We start from the raw sequence: 27,575 nt of genomic DNA, 5'->3' as shown, positions 1-27,575 counted from the left end.
CATTTATAACCCCACACAAAGGCTGGACAGTGTTCAACTCTCAAAAGCATTAGGTTGGTTACCTTATGGGCCCCCACGGAGCAAGAAGTGAAATTACATGAACACAACACATCAATTAATCACCAGGATGAGCCCAGAGTGAGGAACAGCCCCAGTGACACACATGCAACTGGAAAGAAAGCTGAGAAAATTACCTACTAGCAGTTAAGCAACTCAGGGCAATTTGGGTAGTACCTTTCTGCAGAGCTCCTCAATGAGCTCAAGTATTTGACTTGGCTGCAAGCCCAGGCAGCAGGAGCATGCAGTGGAGAGCAGCAATGACACTGCTGCCTCGACACAAGTTTCCTCCAGCCAGACTTCCAAACAAAGCTACACCCACAGGAGATGCACAGGTGGCTCCACAGCACTCTGTTTACAAGGTAAAGAAGGGTTTGAAAACACAAACCATCAATCTCAGCCTCCTGTGTCAAGACCAATTATAGGTCACCTCAAACGACCTGGAATTGATGGATTTCAGAGAACAGAGGTAGGCTACAGCAAGCTGCTTCCATCCAGGAGTCAGGAGCCAGAGGCATTGCCAACACCTTTGGAAGTCAGTCTCCCAGCTTGCATCAACCCTTCCCAAACAGCAGTGAAAGTCAGCCATGTGGAATCTCCCAGGTGAGCACATGTGTGTGTGTAAAATGTAGGTGAAGCACAACTTCCCAGGTGCTCACTGTCAGCATTTCTCCATCAGGTTGTGCTGGCTTTATCACTTCCACTTTAGAAGAACTTGGCTCTGCCTCCTCCATGCTGAGCAGCAGAGCTGAACCTGACAGCTGACATCATTTTCTCTAACAGGGGTGAGTGGGAATGGCAGTCACACACCAGTGACCTCAAAGCATTTGGCTGCCACAGCCTTCTTCTCACCTCTGCAGTAAACAAACCCCCCTGGCAGGGCTGCACAGAAAGTGATACCTGTGAAGTGCTCCACATCTCAGCTCTCTTCAAGCCCTGACATCAACAATGACAGGACTCTGGACTAATGCTTGGAAGGTCAGATCTGCCCAACAGACTCCCATGCAGGTATCACAACCACTTCTGGCAGTTTCAGAACCCACCCTGTCCTTAAGGGAAAGCATTGGAAAGACAGAAGATGCACAATGACATCTAAAGAGCAGGAACCAAAGGACAGTGATAGGACTGGGGGGAATGGATCCAAGCTAGAGGAGGGAAGATTTAGATTAGACATGAGGAAGAAGTTCTTTCACCATGAAGGTGGTGAGACACTGGATTGGTTGCCCAAATAGGTGGAAGCCTCATCCCTGGAAGTTTTTAAGGCCAGGCTGGATGGAGCTCTGGGCAACCTGACTTGGTGGAATATGTCCCTGCCCATGGCAGGGGGGTTGGAACTGGATGAGCCTTGAGGTCCCTTCCAACCCTAACAATTCTGTGAGTTCATGCCACCATTTCCTCACCTCACACAAGCCTGGAGGACAGAGAAGCAGCAGATCTCTGTTTGCACACCAGAATCTGTATCCAGACACTGAAGAAATCAGCAAATTCAATGTGTTAAGAAGCAGCCTTTTAATAAAGAAAGCAGAACCATACTTTGCTGTTAACAAATATTTTGGACAAGGCTTATAAAATCCCATCTAAGCCAACTAGCTGTGCATCTGCAGCTGAGGAGGAAGTGCCAATGCTCCAAACATCTGCTCTGCTTGTGGCCTCTCTTTTCATACAGAGGAAATATCAGCTTCCAGTTGTACAAGTGATTAAAGAGAGCAAGAAGGTATTGCTCAGCAAATCTAGTTTCTTAGATGATCACAGACTGAGGCCAATGAAGAAATCCTCACACTGAGCACCAGTACCAACAGGGAAGCCTGCCAAAGATACCAGTTTGAAGAGCAGAGCTTTCTTCCTTCCCCCCCACACATCTAGGGGTCAGCTAACCATCTCAACAAAACAGACTCCAGTCACCTTGGAGTCAGCTGGTGCCAGACACTGGACAGCAAAAGGACCTTGATGCTTTCCATAATGAAGCTGAAGGGTGAAAGAAGAGTCCCAAAGCACTGCAAAATAAACCACAAAACAAAACAAAAAATTAGCTCAGTTTCAAACCCAACATTCTTTGACAGACTGAAGGTATGAACACAACATCCTCAAGGCAAGAGAGCTATGATCCCCTCTGTGCAGATGCCATGAAATGGGCTTGTAGCAAGCATTAACTATTAGCCAAGACACACATAAGACAACAAAGCTCCCTGGAAACCACAGCTCCACCCTTGTTCACTCACCCCTGGGGTAGTTGCTCAGCTGGAGGCCAGGACACTGGGAGCACTCACAGGCCACAGCACCCGCAGCACCTATAGGCAGAAGCAGAGGGGTCAGGATGGTGCTTCCCTGCACTACAGCTCTCCCAGCTGCTCCAGGCACTGTGGAACAGACTGGGGAAGAGAGTGATGTATTTCTTAGACATTCAGCCATGGATTTTTTAAGTCATAGACTCAGATATGTGAAAACTGACCCCATGGAGCTCATTCACCCAGCCCACGCTTCCAGGCAGGATCCATACTCTAGAAGCCATCTAAACAGTTCCAGAAATAAAGTTTAGGCTGAAACTAAAGGTAAAAAACTCATCAGCACCTTAGAACCATAGAATGGATTGGGTTGGAAGGGACCTTTAGGATCACCCAGTTCCAACCCTCCTGCCACAGGCAGGGACACCTTCTACCAGAGCAGGTTGCTCAAGCCCTTGAGCACTTCCAGGGAAGGGCCACCTCCTTTCATTTATGCACCATTAAAACTGGCAAACTGCATTTTTAATTTCTAAAAAAAAAAAAAAAAAAAGAACAGTTCAGGGAATTTTCTTATTTATAAAACTCTGCTTTTCTAGACTCCCAGATTCCTGCTGCTCCTTCTCAGCCCTATCCCTCCCCCCGCTCCGAAGACTCCACTGGGACTCAGGTTATCCTCACGCAAACCTCTCTTTGCAGGAGGCAGCAATGACAGGACTCATTTACTTTGAGGGTTTTACTTTGGCCCTCCTGGCTTCTATCATAACCTCAAATATTACATTAAAAAGGCTTTTAAAACATAACATTGGCAGCAGGGTGGGAGCTTTTCTCTGCAGCCAGCTCCTTCCCTGCCTCTTTGCGTGTGGCACCTTCCCATTAAGTGCATGAGTTAAGATGTAGATTAGCAAGGCAAGAAACCTTTGCCCTTGGCATCCACACTCAGCTGTGACAGGAAACTTCAGGCTTGCTTTTTTTTTTTCCCTCCTCCCCCCTATGAAGTGTAGAACCACTCATTGCACATTGGCAGGGAAGTGCACATCTCCAAACTATACACATTTTTCTCTTAGATAAGCAAAAGACTCAAGTGTTTATAAATATGAAAAGTTCAGCAGCTGGCTAAAAAAGTTAATTCTCCAGTCTCACTTAATGAGCTTTGGGGGGAAAGTGGTAGGGGGATTTGCTCAGCAAGCACAGCAGAGTGTCACAGAAAGCAGGAACTCGCCAGACAGGGCTCTGTTTAGTCCTCCTTTCTGTCTCTGGATGGCTGCTATCAGCAGAATGCCATGGAATCCTCTGACAGAGAGCTGGGAACAGCCACAAAGAGAAAAGAAATGTTTGCTCCTGATCTTGCAATCATTTAAAAAAAAAAAAAAATTGGCCAATTTTTAATTTAAGTCCCATGACTTCTTTTTCTTTGTTGTCAAAAGATCAAGCGATCCCTATCAAAAGGCCTGGGAACAGGGAGTGTCAGGATTGTGTCCAATTCCCTGAGCAGGGAGGATTCAGCAGCCACACCATCCCAGGATTTGTTCAGCCCTTTAAGAGGAACTCAAGACTGCTCCATTCCAGTAGCAGAAGGTTAAAGCAGGATTGATTTGCTGGGGAGGTTCAGCACGTTGGTTGTGATCACGAACTTGAGTGCCAATTTACAGCGCTGCTGTCACCCTGCAGCTCTCCTCTCCAGAGGTTCCTTGGGGTCACTGGGAGATATTACAGAAGGAATTGTGCCCCATCACTTTTGCCAGATGACAAAAGGCTACCCAGTCCTCCACCTGTGGAGTTATTAACAAGTAAAAACCTCATACTGCATGGAAAATCATCAGAGCCTCCTATCAGCAGTGGCACCAGAAGCTGGTTTATGTAACAGTATTTTTCAGCTTGCTCAGTGAACTGGAAGGATTTTTGTCATCCCTTCTGTCACTGAGACCATTCTGGACAGCAGCTGCTTCAGAACCAGGGCTGGGCTGATGAACAGCGGCTCTCCAGGAGATCAGAACCCAGCTGAAACACAGCAAGGCTGAGCTCTTAGCATTGAGAGCACTTGCACTGCAGGTCACAGATTGCATCAGGTTGGAAAGGACCCTCAAAGGTCACCTTGTCCCCACTGCACTCAGCAGGGACACCTCCAACTAGACCAGGTTGCTCAGGGCCACATCAAGTCTGATCTGAATGTCTCCACTGGCAGGGCCTCAATTACATCCCTGGGCAACCTGTTCCACTGCTTCACCACTCATTGTGAAGAACTTTCCCCTGATATCCAACCTAAATCTCCTTTGCTCCAGTTTCAAACTACTACCCCTTGTCCTATCACCACAGCCCCTTCTAAACAGTCCCTTCCCAGCCTTCCTGTAGGTCCCCTTCAGATATTGAAATGCAGCTCTAAGGTCACACAGAGCTCTACCTGGCCTCCCATAGAGCACCCTTCCTTCAATAAAGGCCATTACCAGCCCAAGCTGCTCACACAGAGCACCTTCCCTTCAACATTTAAGAAAACCCTGATGAGGCACTTAGTGCCGTGGTCTAGTTGATTAGTTAGGGTTGGGTGATCAGTTGGACTTGATGATCTTGGAGGTCTCTTCCAACCTGGCTGATTCTGTGACAGGACATTACCAGCCCAAGCTGCTCACACAGAGCACCTTCCCTTCAACAAGATATTACCAGCCCAAGCTGCTCACACACAGCACCTTCCCTTCAACAAGATATTACCAGCCCAAGCTGTTCACACACAGCACCTTCCCTTCAACAAGATATTACCAGCCCAAGCTGTTCACACACAGCACCTTCCATTCAACAAGATATTACCAGCCCAAGCTGCTCACACACAGCACCTTCCCTTCAAAGGGTATTATCAAGAAGCTGCTCAGAGCACCTTCCCTTCATAGGACATTACCAGCCCAAGCTGCTCACACACAGCACCTTCCCTTCAACAAGATATTACCAGCCCAAGCTGCTCACACACAGCACCTTCCCTTCATAGGACATTACCAACCCAAGCTGCTCACACACAGCACCTTCCCTTCATAGGGCATTACCAACCCAAGCTGCTCACACACAGCACCTTCCCTTCGAAGGGTATCATCAAGAAGCTGCTCAGAGCACCTTCCCTTCATAGGACATTACCAACCCAAGCTGCTCACACACAGCACCTTCCCTTCAACAAGATATTACCAGCCCAAGCTGCTCACACACAGCACCTTCCCTTCATAGGACATTACCAACCCAAGCTGCTCACACACAGCACCTTCCTTTCAAAGGGTATCATCAAGAAGCTGCTCAGAGCACCTTCCCTTCATAGGACATTACCAGCCCAAGCTGCTCACACAGAGCACCTTCCCATCAACAAAGGACATTACCAACCCAAGCTGCAAAAGAGCTGACAGCCAGAGCTGGCTCTGAAGGGATCTGTGCACGCTGAGCCCTTCTGCCAGCAGCATTCCCAAGTCCCTGCAGCCCCTTCCACCTGTGCACGCCACTGAAATCCCCGCGGCGCCGCGCGGTAGGCGGCCGTGCCAGGAGCCCCTGCTGCTGGTGTAGCAAGCTGTATGCAGTGGAACCAGCAAATGGTTTCGTTGTGATTTTTGGCCACTGGGAATATTTTTAGCAATTGGCCAAGGTTTACTCTTGAGATTTATTATGGAGGAAACAAACTCAAGCACTAACAAATGAAAAATATGTAAACTCAGGCTCCTCAAGCCAATAGAAAGGTATTCAACTTCTTCAAGCCCTTCAGAGGTTGCAGTCTGCTGGAGATTTAACTGCTGGGCACAACAGTTTGCTTAAGGAGAGACTGAAATCTAATTTTAAGTGGGCAAATGGAAGTTGATTAGGGGGGTTTACAGTGAAAAATTCCACGTGCACAAAACTTTGCAGTTGTCCTTCCTCAAAGTGTGTTCTAAATCTGTTGGAAATTCAACAATTTTTGGGAGGGGGGGCATGGGGGAAAGGATATTTTTGGTAGCATTTTTTTCCACTAAGGCCAAAGCACTCCAAGTGCTCTAATGTTTAGAATTTTCTTCTCTCAAATTGCTATATTTCCTAAGTTAAAACAGATTAAAATAATACTTGAAATAATGAAATGCACAGGGTAAAAAAAAGAAAAAATTCATTTAGAGAGCTGAAAGCAGTGGAGCTGCCTGCAGGTTTAACACTAATTTGATACTCAGTGTTCTTGGGGGCAGAGGAGGTTGTTGTTAAAGAGAAGGCAAATTTCTGTTTTCAGTTTGAAAATTCAATTAGCTGCTGCTGCCACACACCTCCAGGTACCAGAGAGATGCCTTAGAAAGTGTTAGCAGCACCTCTGCTAAAATCCTGCAGCAGCTATGTCCTGGGCTGTCCATCCAAAGCAGGGAGAGCAGCAGGATGAGGGAGATGATTCTGCTCCTCTGCTCTGGTGAGACCCCTCCTGCAGCACTGTGTCCAGCTCTGGTGCCCCCAGCAAAACAGGGACATGGAACTGCTGCAGCAGGTCCAGAGGAGGCCATAAAAATGATCAGAGGGCTGAAGAACCTCCCCTATGGGGACAGGCTGAGAGAGTTGGGGCTGCTCAGCTGGGAGAACAGAAGGCTCTGGGGAGACCTTAGAGCAGCCTTCCAGTACCTGAAGGATGCTACAGGAGAGCTGGGGAGGGACTTTTGACAAGGGCTGGGAGTGACAGGACAAGGGGCAATGGCTTTGGGCTGGAAGAGGGGAGCTTGAGACTGGAGAGTAGGAAGAAATTCTTTCCAGTGAGGGTGGCGAGACACTGAACAGGTTGCCCAGGGAGGTTGTGGATGCCTCCTCCCTGGAGGTGTTCAAGAACAGGTTGGACAAAGGCTTGAGCAACCTGGGTTGGTGGCAGGTGTCCCTGCCTATGGCAGAAGGGCTGGAACTGGATGATCTCTGAGGCCTTTTCCAACCCAACCCATTCTATGAATGTGTGAACAAAATGGGCAGTGTCAGTTTGCTGTGGATTATCTCTGTTTCTAACAAGTTTTCTGAAAGCATCTGAAAACATCAGGAATAGGATCAAGAGTCTAATAATCTAATAACTGAACTAAGGAAGAACATTAAAGTATGACTGGGAGCTAACCAATTCTAGCTACAGCAGCAGGTGGTATTTCCCTCTCAGGGATGAACACAGAATTCACTTCAGGTCTACCTCCAAACACAGTTCCCACTTTAGCCAGTGCTAAACTAGCAGACTGAGCACCAAGAACTCCTTTGTCTGTGCTGCCACCACTGTGACTTGGTTGGGGGAATGATGTGGTGACATCTGCTGAGGTGTTGCTGATCATCTTTTCAGCTCACAGATGCCCTCCACCCTTTCCTACAGAAGATAAGGGAAGCAAACCCACTGTCAAATGAGCAAACCCTGGGATTTTTTTTTTCCCCCCACACTTGGCCATGTCACTTGATGTTCAGAATGCCATTGGGCAAAGCCAACTAACTCATAGAAAGCCTTTTTCTCCTTTTTTTTTTTTCTTTTTCTTGGTTCAAGAAACCCAGCAGAGAGAACTTCACCATGCAATTCTTTGTTAGCATAACATTTGACCTTGTATCTCTTTGGAAATCAGACAACTTTGCTAAGGCAGCCCTTACAGAATTAATCAAGCAGATAGTTAGAGCCTAGTTACTGTGAACCCAGCCAGTTATGAGAGCAGCACTGAAATTTGTCACTGGCATGGCCAGCTACGTTTTCCAACATAAAGATCAACAGAACTTGTGGAAATGAGGCCCCACTCTCAGACCTGCAGGACTTGGGACACTGCAGACTAGAATCTCTAGCAAAGCCAGTGCTTGCAGGACTGCAAACTGGAATCTCTAGCAAAGTCAGGGCTTGCAGGACTGCAAACTGGAATCTCTAGCAAAGTCAGGGCTTGCAGGACTGTAAACTGGAATCTCTAGCAAAGCCAGGGCTTGCAGGACTGCAAACTAGAACCTCTAGCAAAGCCAGGGCTTGCAGGACTGCAAACTAGAACCTCTAGCAAAGCCAGGGCTTGCAGGACTGCAAACTAGAACCTCTAGCAAAGCCAGGGCTTGCAGGACTGCAAACTAGAACCTCTAGCAAAGCCAGGGCTTGCAGGACTGCAAACTAGAACCTCTAGCAAAGCCAGGGCTTGCAGGACAAAGTATCCTTAAGGAAAAAAAAAGGCTTTACCTCCCAGGTCTCCATTACTTGCTGCATTAAACCATCAAGAAAGCACAAGCCTTCCCCCTCACCCCCTACTCTGATCAACAAAGCTAGAATAAGTGATTCACAGAGAGTTCAGAGCTCTTCATTTGCCAATTGTTCTGCAGCATGACACCCCCAGCTCAGGAAAGGCCAGGTGAGAGGCTGCCTGTGCAGAAGCGAGACAGCACAGCTTCCAGAAACCAGGAGAAGATGATCAGGTTACAGCCAGCAGCCGTGTTAACAGATAAGCAAGGAAAAGAAGCCCTAAAAGGAGCAGGGCAGAGAGAAGGAGAAAAGAGAGGGGCACAGCAGGTACCCACAGAACAAAGGGCTCAAGAGCAGACATAGGCAGATGCCTTTAAAGCCACCCAGATCAGAGAGGTGTCTAGAGCTCAACGCCTGACTGCCACCATCCACTCACTCCTTGAACAGGTACTCAAATGACTCACTGAACACATTCTCCATCTAGTAATGAGCCTCAAAACTCCCACAGATCCCACAAATCAGTTAGGAAAAGCCCCAGGAAAGAGCCAACACTCACAGCTTTAGCAAACACCACCATCAGCTCCGGGAACTGGTGCGTGAGGAGGGCGAGCATCGCCGAGAAGGAGCAGAGGCCTGCTGTGAAATGGATGAAAAAGGGAAGCTCCTTCTGGGGGTACACAGAGACTTCATGAAATGCTGGAAGGGAAAACAAAGAACAATGACATTTGGTACCAGAGGACAGCATCCTGAATTACTTACACAGCCTTGTAACTCGCTTCTAGTCTTTCAGAAGGAGCAGGTGTGCACTCCGAGCTCTTCTGCAGCTTGTTAGCTCTCAGGACTTCACAACTTCTCCAAAACCTATCCCTATATGAAATGTTTCTCTTCATTGTTAACAGTCACTGCATCTCTCTCTCCCCCATCTTCTTTTTCACTTCACAAAGTGAAGCAGTTCATCAGGTTTAGTTTTGGGTACTTACTCTTTTCCCAAGGACAGAGGGAAGAACTGTAAAATTCACAAGCTGTCAAAAGCTACCTAGAGCAAGGAAAACACCAACTCAGGGCTTTTCAATCCTCTGAAGCATTCATCCTGTGGCCTGAAGGGACCACATCTCCCCTTCCTGGAAGAACCTCAGCAAGTACAAAATGACCCTCATGTTATACACACATGCAAGGAGCTCCTTAATGCTTTTCCAAGATCTCTGGTTGGGAGGCTACAGTAAATTCTTTGGGAGCAGCTAACAGAGCAGAGCTCAATGAAAACAGTCCCAGGACTGGGTTGTAAATTCTGCACCTAGCAGCTCCTTGCAATTTCCAATCTGTGGTAACCAAATCAAAAGGAGCTGATTAGTGGGGCTGAGGGCTGGCATGTGGAGCTTTCAGCACTCAAGACACTACTACTGGTTACTAGCTGGGGACCTGTCTGGTGAATTTGCAATTACTGGCTCTGCATACCTGCAGCTCTGACTTCTATCCAATGATTTGAAAGGGGGTTTTAAAAGAAAGGGAAAAAAAATAAAAGAAAAGAAAGAAAACCAGTTTCTACAGACATAAGTCTGAAAGGTCTGGGTGCTTCCTGACAAGCTGCTGTTAAAAGTCTAACAAAAGCCTTCAAAATTTAAGTTAAACCAAGAAAATGTAATTGTATTCATTTGTAAACCGAGGTCTGAGGAGGAAAAAGCCACTCTGCCCTCCTGGTTCCTGTTTCTGATTGCTGCCACCAGCAGAAGTGCTTGGTGCTCTTGCAATTCATTAATGGCAAAGTGCTTGGGCTTTGGTTTGCTCTGAAGGAGATGATTTTGGAGCACAATCAAGCAGAACATCTGGAGCTGTGTGTCTAACACCCATCAGAGATGTTTCATGGCAGCCCAGGGATTATCAGTTCACCTCACCAGGCAGCCAGCCCTGCCAGGCCATGACACTGGGACAGAAACACTCCTCTTGGCTGAGCCACCAAAGGCACCACTTGTCTGCCACAGGACTGAGTGGAGATCACCTGATTTGGGGATCATGGAGCAGTATCGTTTAGGAAAAGTCCCAACATAAGCTAGGAAAGGGTAAAAAAAACTTGAGGAAGGAATCTTCCACTGCCTGAAGGGGGCTATAGGAAGGCTGCAGAGGGACTGTTTGCAAAGGCCTGCAGTGACAGGACAAGGAGCAATGGTTTGAAATTAGCAGATTTAGATTGGATGTGAGGAACAAGCTCTGCACCATGAGGTTAGTGAAACACTGCAACAGGTTGCCCAGGGAGGTAATTGTGGGCCCATCCCTGGAGATATTCAAGGTCAGGCTCAACAGGGCTCTGGGCAACCTGATCTAATGGAGGATGTCCCTGCTGACTGCAGGGGGGTGGACTGGATGACCTTTGGAGGTCCTTTCCAACCCAAACCCTTCTATGATTCTATGATTCCTGCACTAGTTTTCACTAGATTGGGAAATTCAAATCAAATCTGAAATAGATGAGGACAACTAAAGACAATTCCACACGTTCAGAGCCATTTCAGAACTGGCACTTGCCAGGCCAGTGCAGGCTTTGTGAATCACTGATCTGGGCCAATATTATTTTTAACAGATACATTTAAAGCCAACAAAACCCAAGTGTCAGGCTTGCTGGAGGAAGCAGTGCAATAAAAACGTTAAGATGATTTTATTTATGGGTAGTTTTATATTTAAAACCTAAGAGGAATGCGTGAGTGATCGTGTTGAAATAGCTGCAATGTGTTGGTGTTTAATTATGCTGGGAAGGCTACAATTTAGGGTTAGTTGCTAACCAAGGAATTCCTTGTGCAATATCCTGCACAAGTGAGAAATGAGTAATTTAAAGCAGTCTGGGGGCAAATTTCAATTACACATTTTAAATAGAACTTCAGGCTTGTAACTAGAAACACTTATGTGGAGCTTTCCTTTTCACAGCTGTGGTCCCAGTGGGTCTGCTGCTGCTTTTGCAGTAGCCCTTTCCATCCCATGGGACCCCCTGTTTCTCCATGATGTAGAAGTTCACCCCTAAAGGAACTCCATGACGAGGCACAATTAACAGTCCAACTCTAACCTAAATTAACACTGCTTTCCCAACATTAAAGAACCACTCTGCCTTGCTGCTCTCCAAGCTGGCCAAACTTGAGTCTGAAGGTTCCACACACAGCCCTCATCTGAAGGACTGATGCTGGGGAGCCAAGCTGGCATTTACCACCCGCAGCCAAGCGCTTTGGGATCGGCTGGGAGGGACACCAACAAATAGCTGAATCACCTTCAAGGAAGCTGAAGCTTCACAAAGTCACAGTAAGGTAAACAGAGAATACCACGAAGTGAACACGTCCTTAGCTTGTGTTTTATTACCATGACTGCTTAGAAACCACTCACTTGGCAGCAGTTCTCTGTCTGCTGTCTCTGTGCAGCTCGGGTAGGGGTAGAAGAGGTGACCTTTCTCTAGCGGGTAGGGGATCATCCTGAACGCTGAAAAGAGAGGGAGTGACATCAGAGCTGTATCTGAACCCAGCCATCAGCCTCTCACAAAAGAGAACCAACACTGTCAGAGGTGAATAAAGGCAGAGATTAGTCTGCTGTACAGAAAAAAAAAAAAAAAAGAAAGATACTCACTGCCTTCCCACGTACAGTGCAGCAGATTGAGAGCTCCTTCTATCCTCTTCCAGTGCTGGAGGTGAAAAAACGCATAGGCCACTGCCTCGCTGTCCCCTCGCTTCAGAATATGCTCTGGAGGAAGCACCAAGCTCTTCATTTCTAGTAAATACTGGAAGTAAAAAAAAAAAGGGAAGGCACTCTGGGTCAATGTGGAATATCCCCAAACCTTCCTAACTGTGAAACACCAACAATCAGCTGAGGCATAACTGAGCGTCTTGCACAGCGGCCAACTGCTACCTGCTGAAGAGCCCAGCCAGCCTGAACTCACTCAAGGTGGGAAGCAGCAAAGCCACATCTGTGTGCAAGGCTCTTAAATTGGGGGTTTCATACACAAAGTATCAGGAGGGGGGGAAAAAAAAGGCATCTTCAGTAAGGCAAAGCAAAAACACATTCCTGTGGAACACACACAGAGCAGAACGCTGCAGGTACGCTGCCAATGAGCTACTAAAATAAACGTAAAAAAAAACCAAGAGTATTTTTGCTCCTTATTTAATCCCTGGAAGGTTCATTGCAGGAGGCCAAGTACTCGTTAGTTCTCAAGTATGAGTAGCAAACCAGAAAAGTGTCAGTGCACTAACCAAAGGAAGAAGAAGAAACCAAAGCCAGGGGAACCTTTGTGTGATGTGGTTTCGCTGGAGCACCACAAAGAATCTCTGATTTCAGACTGCTTCAACTTTCAGCCTTCTCCCTGCATCAGTGGAGTATCTGATGCACAGAAGGGTCTAAGAACACAAGGATTAATCCTTTTCCAATTCACCTTGAAACACTGGACAGGCAATTTGGTTTTCTCATGATACACTAAAAAAAAAAAAAAAAAAAACAACAACAAACCACCACAGATATTTGAACCTAGTTTTTTACAGGCAGAGGAGCTCCTATACCACTGCAGTGACAGTTTCAGCTCCAGTGTTTACCTGTGAGTTGTTCCCTCCTAGCATCCAGTGTCTCATTCAATAACAGCCAAAGTTAATCCACATCTTTGATCAGTGTGGCTGGGCTATTCCTTTGACTGTCTCCCAAAGTGGAAGAATGCAGCTAACCAGTCGATTTATTTCAGCAGATGCCACAAACTATGAGATTATTTACTAATCCAGTTTGAGGACTTAACTTTTCCCATTCAGATTCTTGAAGGAATGTAGGAGGGGTTGTGCCCTGGCCAAATAAAGCACATTTACTGCCTGGCTAGGTTCTTCTCTTAGTGCCTTGGGCCTGCACTCCAGAGGGTAATATTCCTGCTAATCCTCTCTAATCCTCTTCCAGGTTTTTTTTTGTGTGTGTGTGTGTAATTTTACTTTTTTTTTTAACACAGTGAAGGATCACTCACACAGGGCTGCTGTGGGAAAATGGTCTCAAATATCTGACCCCTGACCTGACTCCTCCTGCTCTCTGCAGTGCCCACTCTGCCACTACAGGGACCTGAAGCTCCACACTGCAGGCACTGACACCACATGCCTCAACTCCAGGCTGTCTCTGTGCCCAAGTCACCACAAACAGAAACATTCCACAGCCTGGCAGGTTTTCATGTCCCTGTTTAACCACAGAACAGGCAAGGTTATCAGTGGAGAAAAGATCTTGGGGTTTGCAGATGTAAGGAAGTATTTACCCATAATAAAAATCTCTAAGATATCCAGAGGATGACTGCAAAGATTGTTTCACACAGCAGCAAAACGTAGTTACAGAGCCCTGATTTGAAATGGCCTAAAGAGGAGCAGTTTTCTGGCCCTGTAAAATGCTTCCCAACTTTCCAAACAAACCCCAGCCTTGTCAAAGCAAAACTCAGAACCAAGAGAAACAAACAGGATTTTATTTTCCTTATGCAAAAATGATGTTATGTGCAAAGACAACCACTGCCACAGATGGCAGAACAAAGGCAGCTCTGCTTTACACCCTCATTTCTTTTTAGCCCACGGGACAGGACAGATTGAAAATTCAAACCCCAGATTGTCTTCCCCCTCTACTCCACTGCAACTCAATGGGAAAGTTACTTGGTGCCTCTGTTCACTTGCCTGCTTTGAGTGTTTCAGAGCTCAGCCAACAACACCACAGCTCTCCCACCTGATAAATTGGGATTTCAAGGCAATAGTGTAATTAAAAAAAAAAAAAAAGTCATGGAGACAGCACAGGTACACAGTTAGAAGATCAAATTAGTGCAACCTGGAATCAGTTTCTGTGACTGTCTGCAGAAGCACAGCAGGCATTTTGCAAGCAGCACTGTGTGAAATGCTACCTAACTCCTTTTCCAAGGTGTATGAAGCTCCTGAAACAAGGGGAGGACACACAAAAAAAGAAAAAGAACTTTTAGATAATGATAATGCGTGATAATCTTCTGCCCCTAAAGGCAGAGACTAAAAAAAAAAAAAAAAAGCTGTCTGAGACTGTCTGAAATGAACTTGCTGTGCTCTTGATCAGTCATGCACACAAGCAGCAATTTCTCCCAGCAATTAGCTTTCTCAGTGCACATTCTATTGGATTGGACAGGCAGACAGAGCAGAGCAGTCGGCTAATTTGAGCCTTCACAGTGCTGGGCACCACGACTCCATCATCATTTGCAGAGGATTAGGTCCCAGGACTAAGCCAACCTTCTGCAGTCAAGGTTTCAAACCCAGTGCATCACCAGGACTGGTGCAATAAATAGCACCCTAAGATTTTCTTTTCCCCCCACTGCTTGGTGGGGGTTGATATCTTGGGATACTTTGAGTAATGGCAGACATTAAATTACAGCCTGCAGCAAGCCCAACTCTTCATCTTCTTTATATGTGGATGAAGAAAATAAGTGAGTGAGGCCCTTTCCATCAGCCAAGTTCTGGAGCCATGCTTGGAAGCACAGCAGCAAAAAGTATTTTCATAGACTCATAGAATTGTTAGGGTTGGAAGGGATCTCAAGGATCATCCAGTTCCAATTCCTCTGCCACAGGAAGGGACACCTCACACTAGATCAGGTTTCTCAGAGCCACATCCAGCCTGGCCTTAAAAACCTCCAGGGATGAGGCTTCCACCACCTCCCTGGACAACCTGTTCCAGTGTCTCCCCACCTCATGGGGAAGAATTTCTTCCTAGACAATGCTCACAGTATTTTGAAATACTATGATTGGTTATTGTTTGGAGAACCTAATTTGGCTTTAAATATCTGAACTCCTATTTATTAAGGCTTACCCTTACCCAGTTAAGGTCCTTCACTACCACACCTCTGCATTTGCCAGTGAGTTGAAAAAACAGAGGTTAAAATTTTGGACAGAAATCCCTTTTTTGATCGTCACCTGCTGGCAAACAACTAACTGAGCCACTGAGTACTTCAGATGTAAACCCCAGAGTGTTTAAACAACTCAACAGCTGCAGTTAGAGCCAACTTCAAGTAAAGATGAAGCTACAAAGGCTCCAACAGCCAGAGGATAACAAAATATGGCTTCTGTCAGAAGCCAGCAAAAAGTGGCCCAATAGGAAATAAAATTCTCTCACCTTTGGAACGTGAGGGTTAAATTCCACAGCTCTGTGAATTGCTTCCACAGCGTTAATTTCTGCTGTGCTGAGCCCTCTTTTGGAGGCAGTTTCTGGGGAGAACCTGAAGAGAAAAACCCACACTGACAAAAGCAATACATAATAAAAAGCCAACCAGGTGTTTGTTTTCTCCATTCTGGACTTAGATCTTTTAACTTCCTATTTTCCAGCATAGCCTAAGATGAGCAACAAGCCACTGCTGTCCCCCAAAGTGCTCACTTACCTTTCTGAAACAGCTCTGGCTTTCAGCAGGGCTGCTGTGTAACATATTGCTGCTGATTTGGGCAGACTGATATCTGTGATAAAATAAAACAATTAAACAGCAAGATTTTAAGGCAAGACAAACACCTTAAACCCACATCCTTTGAGCTGAAAAGGTGGTTTGTTTTTTTTTTTCCACTTTGGCTTTATCAGACACCACCACCTGGAAGATTTCAGCTATGATCAGAAACTGAATTTCTTTGCAGGGGCTTCTTTCTGCTCCCCAGTCAGTCCCAACTCAGAGCTGTTGTTATGTGGGAAAGAGGATTTTTTTTTCCCCCCTCAGTGTACCAAGACACTGAAACTGAATTAAAAGAGAAATGCCTGGATAAATACAGCCTCAAGGACAGGCAACTTTCCCTGTAGTAACCCACAAAGGTTTAAACTAATCTTCACCTAATTTTTGCAAGGCTATGTTCCCAGAGTTTTACACAATCCTGAAGGAAAGCTTAACTAGAAGCTGACTAAAACCATGACATTGCAGACAGGTAGACAAATTAGAAGGAAAATGCAATTTCCATTCTTCTCCAGTTCCACAGGGGGGGGGGAAAAAAAAAATTCTTTTAGTCGTAGGTTTTGTAGAAGATCCGAGGCCAAGTTTGAGCTGACAATTACAGATTAGGAGGTTAGCACTCCACAGTGCAAGTTTACTTTAAAAGCAGACAAAGTCTGGGGTCTAATTCCCAAGTACCATGTTGTGTATAGTCAGATGGCTCTTGCTTTTTTTGTAAATCCCATCCTGGGCTTGTCCATCACTTACTGGAAGTCTGGCTGTCGTGTCAAGCAAAACACAGGGGTGCTACAGAGAGTCTAAAGCTCAAATTAATTTTTCCAGATGCTTGGAGGGGAGAAAATATATATATATATATATATATATATCAGCAACCCTTTCTAAAGAAAGTGTTGCAGTTTGTGATGTTAACACAAAGAAGCACCAGGAAAAGAGCAAATGGTTTTGTTAAGTGAATAATCCCCAGAGAAGAAAGTGGACAGGAGCAGGCTGCAAGGGTGGCCAAGCACAAAGAGGACAGATTTTGGGTAAAAATATCCTGGATTTTGATTCCCTGAAGCAATAAAGAACAGAGACACATGAGAAGATAGTGACTGCTCAAGGGCAGGGAATGATTGCCACAAAGCACTGCTCCTCTGTCCCCTCCTCTCTGCAGGTGACAGCTCTGCCAGCAGCACTTTGCACACCAGTGATGAGGGAATTATGGAGGTGCCAAAGCTAGGAGGACAATAAGGAAGTAAATATTTAATGAAATGTTTATCTAGACTTGCACAACATCTGCCCTGTGTCAGCTGAGATGGAAAGTGAAAGGAATCATTTAATGGAGCAAAGCCTGCACACCTCTGAGCCCTGGCAAGCAGTGTGCTGGCACGTGGCAAACCTCTGCTGAGCAACCTCCATATGACAGAATCATGAGGGCAAGCCTGGAAGATGACAGAACTGAAAACCACCTTTTCCAGCTGATTTCCATCTATTAATTAGGAGCCAATGTGCTGACTGAAAAAGGCTGATGAATTCAGGCACAAGCAGGGATGTAGAAGAGATTAAAAACTTCAAATAATCCTTGAATCGCAAGGAGCAAAGGGAGCTCCAAGATTTCTCTACAGATTTAGAAGTTAAAAACCTAAGAAGTAATTTGTGTGCAATTTGGCTTGCCTGAATTTAACCTCAGCATTTGAAAGCAACTTGACTTGCACTCTTTAAGCATCTGTTTGTTGCTGAGGAAGGGAATCCAGGTGAGATCTTGGGTAGAGAGCTGCTTTTGGACTGCCACCCCATGCCCATCACTCCCCACAAGCTCCCCCAACACCACCAGTAACTCCCAACAGGCACCACTCACCATCATACTTTGCTAAAACTGCCTGGACATCTGCATAAGCCTGTAACTCCAACAGTGCCTCCAGGAGGTTTTCATGAATATTCAGCATGCTGAGAAGTGGAAACTCTTTCATCAGCTGCAAATCAGTAAAGAGAAATAAACACAGAAATTGCACCAGAACCCTTGAAATAACAGAAAGCAGCACAGTAATTTAACCTTTTCCAGTGTTCTGTTCTTCCACACGGTTAGAAACTGGCATAGAAGCAGCATGAAGAGAAGCAAAGATGAAGGAAGGTCCTGCACCTAGGTCAGGGTAATCCTAGGTGCAGGCTGGGGGATGATGAGATTGAGAGCAACCCTACAGAAAAGGACTTGCAGGGCTGGACAGGAGCCCCACAGTGTGCACTTGCAGCCCAGAAGGCCAATGGCAGGCTGGGCTGCATCAAAGGAAGCATGGCCAGGGTATTAAGGGAAGGGATTCTGCCTCTCTGCTCTGGTGAGACCTCACCTGCAGTGCTGCATCCAGCTCTGGAGCCCTCAGCACAGGAAGGGCATGGACATGATGGAGAGGGGTCAGAGGAGGGCCATGAAAATGATCAGGGAGCTGGAGAACCTCTGCTATAAGGGCAGGCTGAGGGAGCTGGGGTTGTTCAGCCTGGAGAAGAGAAGGCTCCAGTGAGACCTAACAGCAGCCTTCCAGTACCTGAAGGGGCTACAAGAAGGCTGCAGAGGGACTGATTCCAAAGGCCTGCAGTGACAGAACCAAGAGCAATGGTTTGAAAGCAGAGAAGATTTAGATTGAATGTTAGGAAGAAGTTCTTTAGCATGAAGGTGATGGAACACTGCAACAGGGAGGTAGTTGAAACCCCATCCTGGAAATATTCAAGGTCAGGCTGGAGAAGGCTCCAATCAATCAATTGCACATCCCAATTTGATGTGCAAACCTCATTGGGAAGTAATTCCATTGTGACACCCAGAAAGGAACTGTCAACCATCCAGTGGGACAATGTGACTGAAAACATTAACAAGTTGCTCCCTTTCTTTCTGTTTTTACTTACATCTCTCATCATTTTTACTGCTTCTCGGATTCTTCCAAGTTTTCTTGCACACATAGCTAGTCTCCTTTTCACATAAACCAATACATTGGTGTCTCTTCCTGATTGCAAAGACAAAAAGAATTAAGTCTGTCACTTTCAATCCTTACTTCTCCCTCCCTCTTTCAAACAAACCCCACCAGAATCTCACAGGCTTTTCCCTAACCACACTTAAAAGGATAACACACAATTGCTGTCCCAAACAAGAGCCACCAGTCCAATGCTAGCAACTTTTAACTAGGTTAAATGGCATAAAAATTCTATTTTGGTTTTTTTTTTCTCCCCAAGATATTGGGAGAAATACAAGGAGGTGCTACTGACCCAGATTAATTGCTTCTTTAGTCTGCTTTACTTATCCAACAATCATGCATTGAGCCTCAACCCACGATGGATCCACAGCCTAACTCCACTTCCACTCTGCTCTGCCCTGATGAGGCTGCACCTGGAATACTGTGTCCAGTTCTGGGCTCCTCAGTTCAAGAAGGACCTCAAGGAACTGCTTGAAAGAGTCCAGCACAGAGCCACAAAGCTGCTGAAGGCAGTGGAACATCTTCCTGTGAGGACAGGCTGAGGGAGCTGGGGCTTGGAGCTTGCAGCTTGCAGCAGAGGAGCCTGAGGGGTGCCCTCATTCCTGGTGATAAAGATGTGCAGGGCAGTGTGGGGAGGATGGAGCCAGGCTCTGCTCAGTGATGTCCAATGACAGGACAAGGGGCACGGGGGGCAAGCTGGAGCAGAGGAGGTGCCATGTGAACAGAAGGAAAAACTTTTTCACTGTGAGAGTGCTGGAGCCCTGGAGCAGCCTGCCCAGAGAGGTTGTGGAGTCTTCTTCTAAGGAGACTTTCAAACCCCACCTGGATGCATTCCTGTGTGATCTGCCCTGAGTGCCCTGGCAGGGGAGGCTGGACTGGATGATCTCTAGAGGCCCCTTCCAACCCCTAACATTCTGTGATCCTGTACTTCCCAAGAGCTATCCAGACACTAGAGCAGCTCACAGGACAGCCCAAGCACAAGCATGGCTAACCCAGCACAAACCCAAGAGTTTCTGTGGCTCCCAAGTCCTTACTCAGCTGTGCTTCGTGCTGGGGACTTTGGGAGTGGCAGTTCTGAGACTTCCTGTAAATCATTTCTCCTGCCTTCAGAGCCTGCTTGAAATATTTCTCAGCATCCACAATAGTTGTTGCTTCTTCCTCAGCCAGGAGGACATATGCAGTGGCACAACTGGAACAAGACAGAACCCACTCATTATTCCAAGGGCTAAACTTTACTATTCTTTGAGTAAATGTTAAAAGAGAAACTTTTCCTATTTTGCAGACAAAACACACATTGGGAGAAGTGTCAAAAGGAGGAATTCTAACAGCAAGTCCAATTATGTTCCCTGAAATATTGAAAACAGTCTGGAAATTTGTCTAGAGGCAGGGAGGGGGTTGTGTTTGCTTTGCTTTTTCAAAAGCAGGAGTAGACATTTTACACAAAACCAAGGAGAAAATGTGTCACAGAGTGTGTGAAATTCTTTGGTTTGGATCAGAAGTGTATCTGCAAACCCCTGCCAGCAGTGGCACCTGTGACCTCCAAACACAGCATGACCACAAAGCCATCTCAGACACATCCAATCTCGTCTTCAATTCAGACTGTTCCACAGCTGTAGAAGTTTTCTCATTTGTTACTGCTCCTGACACAAAGATTTAAACAAAATCTTTCCCCAAAGCTGTGTTTTATGGAACAGTTCAAAACTTCAGTGCAACTGGCAGCCCCTGTGCAGTCCTCAGAGCCACCAAAGTCCCCCCTTGAAGCTATTCAGGCTAAAAAAGAAAAAAAAAAACCAACCCAAAAAGTAAATTCTTAGAGCCACAAATTGATTGTGTCTCAGTATCACTGCACTTGCAGAAACACAGCAACTGAACTCAGACTCTAAACTTACTCATTGTTCAACTCTAAAGCTTGATAGGCTGCTTTAATCCGGGCCTGGGGGTTTCTCTCTCGCCACGCTTTCTGCATAACTGTGTGGAAACATGGAAAGGCTGGTGAGGGACAGAGACACAGCACACACCTGGGACAAAAGGGAGGCAAGGCTGGTTGCTTGCACCTCACAGCTGCATTCACTTCCACCCTGCACACCCCTGACTCTGTTACAGGGAAGAGAAGTGTTTGCATTCTGGTGCGAGTTGCTACTACGAGCGGCAAAACCTTGCACCTTCTTGCACCCCAAAGTTCAAACAGCAGCACCACCAGGGAGATTATTCTGCATCTCTGAGACTCCACCTCAAATACTGTGTCTGGTTCTAGCGTCCCCAGCACAAGGACACAGAGCTGTTGAAGTGAGTCCAGAAGAAGCCACGAAGATGATCCAAGGCTGAAGCACCTCTGTCATGAGGATAGGCTGAGGGAGCTGGGGGTGTGCAGCCTGGAGAAGACTCCAGGGGGATCTTGGAGCTGCCTTCCAACAGCTGAAGGGAGCTACAGGAAGGCTGCAGAGGGACTTTCATAAGGCTGTCTACAGACAGGACAAGGGGGAATGGTTTTAAGAGGAGGGAGAGCAGGTTCAGGCTGGATCTTAGGAACAGGTTCTTCAATACGAGGGTGGTGGGACTGTGGCATAGGCTGCAATGGGAGGTTGTGGATGCCCCTTCCCTGGAGGTGTTCAAGGCCAGGCTGGATGAAGCCATGAGTAACCAAGTCTAGTTGAAAGGTGTCCTTGCCCATGGTATGAAGGTTGGAGTAGATGATCTTGAAGGTCCCTTCCAACCTAAGCCATTCTAAGATTATTCCCTGAGCACTTCACAACAGAGGGATGCAGACAGCTCACAGAGCCAGGCAGATGTACAACTTCTACATTGCTACAGACTTCTGGAAACATTTCCCAAGGCTTGTGGAAAGCTTGGCAGGAGCTACTCTTAAATACAGGCTCTTGCACAGGCCTGCACAGAACTGCAGTGTCAGCTTTCAAACAGAACTTCAAAGCAGACAGTGACAGAGTGAGCTGGGGCTTGCACAGGTATTGTTCAGACTCAAGTCTGAAACTGACTTAAACAACTACCAGATCAGGAGGGGTTAAATCATTTCTTTTGCATTCACAAAGCACATTTGAGTGGCAAAATATGACAGAGTCAATTCAAGATCTACTGTAATCACCAATCATCTCATTACTGAGTGTTCTAGGAAACAAATGAAAAAAGCCTGAGATGGATCCATTCCAAAGGGAATTCAACTGACAGCTTGAATTCAGTGTCATGGGCAGGTATGGAGCAAACAAGTTCTCTGCTATGACTCTAGATCCCCCTCCCATGACTCTAGACCCCCCATACACCAATGACTACAGACCACCTCCTCCCCCCAATGATTCTAGACCCCCCTCCCCAAAATGATGCTGCCATTAGGGAAGAATTGACAGATTGCACCAGGTTGGAAGGGACTCTCAAAAGCTCATCTTGTCCAACCCCCCTGCAGGCAGCAGGGACACCTCCAACTAGATCAGGCTGCCAGGGCCACATTGAGTCTGATCTTGAATGTCTCCAGGGATGGGGTTTCAACCATATCCCTAGGCGACCTGTTCCAAAAAGAAAAAAAATAAAACCAAGGGAATACTCAAACTGAAACCCACCTTCTTACAAGCAAACCCAGGCATGTGGAGCTCCCATTTTCCACACAGCACAAACTGCTTCCACACCACAGAGGAGTTCTGAAAGAACTCCAAAGCCTCCTGTTCTCAGAGCTCCGTATCTGGCCTGTCTCAGGGACGATAAGAGCACTGCAGGATCTATAGATGTTTCTTTTGGAACCAAACTTGCTGTCCAGCAAGAGTAACGAGGCAAAACGTTTTTGAGTTCGGATTTGGAAACCAAATATTAGTCTTGGCTTAGGAAGCCAGACGAGACACTCCGTTCAGTGAAACCAAAACACAGCCTCCATCCCCAGGCTGTCGCAGGCAGCTGACAGGTAACGCTTCCGCAACCTGACACCCTGACAGGAGTTCACACCCAGCCTGACAAGAACCAGGGAGAGGTTGTCTGCTCCGGACACATGGAACAAGAGGAATTGATTCTAAGGACTGCACTGCTTGTTACTAAGCCTTGTTACTGGGTTTGCAATACTGTGTGGTTAATTATTTGAGAGGGATGAGAGCTTGGAACACATCGGGGTCCCAACAGCCCAGAAGTCAGCAGAAAAAGCACAAGGGAAAGAACATCTCACTAAACACATCTGCTGAACCTCCTCAGCAGCTGAAGAAGGCTGTCTTTTCACAAGGCTCTCTCCCATCAAGGACATGGAATTGCTGGAGCAAGCCCAGAGGAGGCCACAAAGACGATCAGAGGGCTGGAGCACCACCCATATGGGGACAGGCTGAGAGAGTTGGGGTTGCTCAGCCTGGAGAAGAAAAGGCTCCAGGGAGACCTTAGAGCAGCCTTCCAGTGCCTGAAGAGTAGAGAAGGCACTTCTTACAAGGGTTTGTAGTGACAGGACAAGGGGCAATGGTTTTGAGATGGAAGAGGGGAGATTGAGACTGGAGATGAGGAAGAAATTCTTTCCAGTGAGGGTGGTGAGACACTGGAACAGGTTGCCCAGGGAGGCTGTGGATGTCCCCTCCCTGGAGGTGTTCAGGGCCAGGCTGGATGAGGCCTTGAGCAACCTGGGCTGGTGGGAGGTGTCCCTGCCCATGGCAGGGGGGTTGGAACTAGATGATCTCTGAGGTCCTTTCCATCCCAACCCATTCTATGAATCTAGGGATGTACTCCACATGCCAGCTTGTGCTTCTCCCTTGCAGACACCCACTGCAGCCTCTGGTACCTGTATCTGAGGGCCGAAGGGCATCTGTGTCACAGGTGAAAAAGTTCTGATGGTCTTGAGCAGACAAGTTCATGTCATAGTAGGTAAGAGGCTCCTTCCCAGTCACCCACATGTATCTTAAACAGGAGAAATTCCAGTTAAGAGGCACTCCTAGTAAACAGCACTGCTGATACCAAAGGGCTATCTGGTGTGGTGAACAACTGAAGCTAGTGCAGAATGGTTGTATTTACAAAAGCCTGGAGCTACAATCACAAGTCTCAAGTGCTCCAGGGTGTAAAGTTCTAAACAGCTTGGGAACTGCCTTCCTAGCAAGCAGCTTTTCCTATGAAATAACACAAGGAGACTTACAATTCAGCCAGATCAGTTTAATGGAAGATAATTTAGATTCAGAACAACTCTCTCAGCCTCTGACTAAAGATTTTTTTTCCTCCTACTTTACTCTCAAACTCCTGACAACATTACAGTGCTGTTTGCATTCTTACCATTGCAACTGCCAAAGCTTGAACAGGTGCCTTGTAAACACAGGACTGGCAGCTATCATCTCTGTCACCTTGCAGGTCTCAGCTGTCTCCTGACATTACCAGTGCAAGCTCTGTGAAAGAGCCATGTGTATACCCCCAGCTCACTGTAAAACATGCCCTGGAAAGGAAGATGATAAATACCTGCTGTACTCTGCCCCTCGGAAAAGATTGAGAGGATTTCGCCACACTTTGCACTCTGTGGAAGAGGGGAAAAAAAAAAAAAAAAAAGTATTTTTTGGATTAAGAGCACAATAAATACCACCCTGACTTGCAAATGCAGTTTTACTTGTAAAATGTGTTTCCATTTCATTGTTAGAGCATGTTCATACAATCTTCTTCTTCAAAAAGTGCTGCTATCCCATAGGTAGTTTTAGCCCTCAGTCAGATATTGGGATCATCTCCCAAGGGAGGTAGTGAATTCTCCTACTTTGGACAGTTTTGAGACTCAGCTTGAGTGCTGGGCCAGCTCATTTCAACTATACCATCACCTAGAAAAGTTGGACCAGATGATCCTTGGGCAGGCTTCCAACCTGGCACTCTGATTACTGGGGTACAAAAGCACAGGGTGGGAAGACTGAGCACTGCCACTCACACTCATGCAGTGTTTATCTTCACAGAATCACAGGCTGGAAAAGACCCCTGAGATCATCAAGTCCAGCCCATGACCTATAACCCAATCTTGCACACATTCAGACCAGTAAGCATCTCATGTTGCTGAAAGAGCCCTAGCTGAATGTGTAGGTTCCCTAAATCACATTTTAATGATGAATAATAATGCATCTTTCATCCAAAAATTATTTCACTTATTTTCACCACTATTAATAAAAGTCATTGCAAGATGTATCACAGTCTCACAGGATAGCAGAGGTTGGAAGGGACCTCCAGAGATCATCAGGTCCAACCCCCTGCCAGAGCAGGATCACTTAGGGTAGTCTGCACAGGAATGCATCCAGGTGGGTTTGGAAAGTCTCCAGAGGAAACTCCATAACCCCCCTGGGGAGCTTGTTCCAGTGCTCTGTCACCCTCACTGTAAAGTTTCTCCTCATGTTGAGGTGAAATCTTCTATGTTCTAGTTTGAACTCATTGTTAGAATCATAGAGTCAGTCAGGGTTGGAAAGGACCACAAGGATCACCCAGTTCCAACCCCCCTGCCACGGGCAGGGATACCTCACACTAGATCAGGCTGTCCAGAGCCTGATCTAGTTCCTTGTCTTCAGTTCCCACCCCACTAAAGCAGAATCACAGCCACTCAAAAGCCAGTTCATGCAAAACAGCCTCAGAAGTGGGACAGAGCCACTCACCTGGCATGCTCTGCCTGCTGGTCTCACTCTCCCCAGCAGAGAAGGCAGCTGGGGCTGGGGGACTGCTCTCTGTGCCACCGATGAGGGGCCTGAGGTGACTGACAGAGACCTGCTCAATGAAGGAGGTGCCATACTTTCGGAAATGCCACCACTCAAACACCTGTCACGGGAGATAAAAAAGCACCAGAGATTTCCTGGGGTGACACAAACACTGGGGGTGAAGAGCCAACTGTCCACAGCTAGCACATCCCCTTGCAAGTGACTGCAGATGGAACTTAACACACAAATTAATAGCCATTATGTATCTGGATCTGTCTTGTCATGGATCACCCACATAATATGAGAGATCAGAAGAAAAAAAGCAACATTTTAGTCAAACCTGTGTTCTTCCCTCCCCAGCTTACGCAGAAAGAGCTGTGCCAGCAGAACTGCCCACACCAGCATGTCCCAGCCAGGGTGTGCAGAGTCAGCCACATCTGCACATGCTAGCAGCTGAATGCATGCCTTATTTTCACAACAAAGTTGTTAGGATAGCTACATGGTGGCACAAAATCCCCCAAAATATTTACTGTGGGAAGCTCAACTCCTAACTAGTTAGTTTAAGAGAGAAAAAAAAAAAAATCTGAGTGCTTTCTTCACACACAGAAGTCTGCAGTTTGTGTGTAGTTTGCATTTTCACTGCACACAGACACAGAGATGTGTACACACAGACAGACCCTTCCTCAAAACAAGCCTGAGCTCCTCACCCAGGTACAAGTTCTTTTCCTTAGATTCACTCCAACACAGAGCAAAGGAGTCTGTACAATCCATCAGAGAAGATCCAAGCCCACAATCCCAGTACAAAGGCACCCTCTAGAGCCTGCTCAGAACAAAGCTCGGTGCATCCACCCCAGGTGACAGCACCAAAGAGAGGCCAAAGCTGTTTGGGCAAGCAAAAGCAGACTACTTACAAATATCAATCCAGATATAAAAGATGAAGTCACCGTCAGGGCAAAGTAGAACTTTGGAGTCAAAGTGCTTAAGAACACAGTCACTGTTAAGAGAAACAAACACGAAGACTTAAGAAGCAGAACTGGAAAACACAAACACTTTTTTGTTAAGCAATGCTGAACACGATGTAAATATTATGTAAATGACAGCCCCTGAAACTTCACAGATAATGTTACTTTGTCACAGAATCCTTTCTGTGTACAATTTCCTGTCTGTAACCAGCTGTGACCGTGAGTTAGGTTACAGACTCCACCTAAAAAAAAAAAAATCTGTGTAAACTCTTAGACAAAGCAGCTGATGGTCACAACCACAGCATGACTGCTGGACCACAAGAAGCCAATTTAATCTCTTATTTCAGTTTAGTCTAAACAGGCAAAGAGTGTTTAAATGCAAGTTTCTATTTAAAGTCAAGAACATAGATTGCCCACAACCCTCTCCTTCAAGGTGTTCATAGCCCACGGCAGGGAATGCCCTTTTCTAAAGCTACTCTACCTATGCTTCTGACCCACATTTAACAGCAGCTTTACCACCCACCCCCGGCCCGGGAGAGATGCTGGTGGCAAAGAGCTGCCCGGCCCGGGGATGACAGCAAGCTCGACTGCCGCAGGCTCGCCCTCCGTCAGGGCTCCAGCCTGCCGAGACACGCCCGGGATGTGAGCTGGGGACGCAGCCGGGGCACGGCCAGCATCCCCCCGGGGCACTCGGGCAGCCGCCCCGGACGCTTCCAACCGCCCCGGTACCGCTACAGGGCTGCCGAGACCCAGTTACAACCGCGGAGGTGACGCCGGAGACGGGGCTGTTCCCTGAACCCGGAGGGTGCGGCCGGTGGGAGCCCCGGGACCAGGCTGAGGCGCTCGCTGTGTCGCTGCGGGAGGCCCGGGACGCTGCCAGCCCTGCCCGCACCAACGGCCCCGCTCACTTCCACGGGAGCTCGGTCCGGCTGCCCCCAGAACAGGCGGCAGCAGCCTTCCCCCGGCAAACCCTCAGCCCCCCGGCGCGGCCCGCAGCATCTCACCAGCCGCCAGACTGTCCCGGAGTCGGAACGGCACCCGCAACACCACGTAGAAGAGGCCGAGCCCGGCGGCCACGGCCAGGAGCCCGCGGGCCCAGGGCGCTGCTCCCGCCGCTCGCCGCCGCAGGAGCTCCCAACGCCGCAGCGCCGCGGCTGCCCCGGGGCACGGCGGACCCCGGCCGCTCCCACCGCTGTCCGCCATGGCCGCCAGCGGGGAACGCCGGGAGAGGGGCGGACCA

At 47.2% G+C, this 27,575-nt stretch overlaps 1 protein-coding gene across 1 annotated transcript; it reads right to left on the bottom strand.

Moving 5' to 3' along the window:
• Positions 1–2,012: 2,012 nt before the first annotated feature.
• On the bottom strand, positions 2,013–27,538 carry ST7L (suppression of tumorigenicity 7 like). The gene is made up of 16 exons (XM_054395954.1): positions 27,340–27,538; positions 26,285–26,367; positions 25,335–25,494; positions 24,175–24,229; positions 23,513–23,628; positions 20,649–20,727; positions 19,794–19,948; positions 18,695–18,792; positions 17,658–17,772; positions 15,770–15,842; positions 15,508–15,610; positions 12,010–12,160; positions 11,773–11,865; positions 8,969–9,108; positions 2,277–2,345; positions 2,013–2,051 (listed from the first exon to the last, which is right to left on the bottom strand). Exons 1-15 carry the CDS (start codon positions 27,536–27,538, stop codon positions 2,292–2,294), a joined length of 1,674 nt encoding a protein of 557 aa, XP_054251929.1. The 3' UTR covers positions 2,013–2,051; positions 2,277–2,291.
• Between the last annotated feature and the right edge of the window lie 37 nt (positions 27,539–27,575).

The sequence above is a fragment of the Indicator indicator genome, chromosome 35 (genome assembly GCF_027791375.1).
Source record: "Indicator indicator isolate 239-I01 chromosome 35, UM_Iind_1.1, whole genome shotgun sequence".
Lineage (NCBI taxonomy): Eukaryota > Metazoa > Chordata > Aves > Piciformes > Indicatoridae > Indicator > Indicator indicator.
Note: the sequence above shows the minus strand (reverse complement) of the source record. Positions and strands in the feature narration are given on the sequence as shown.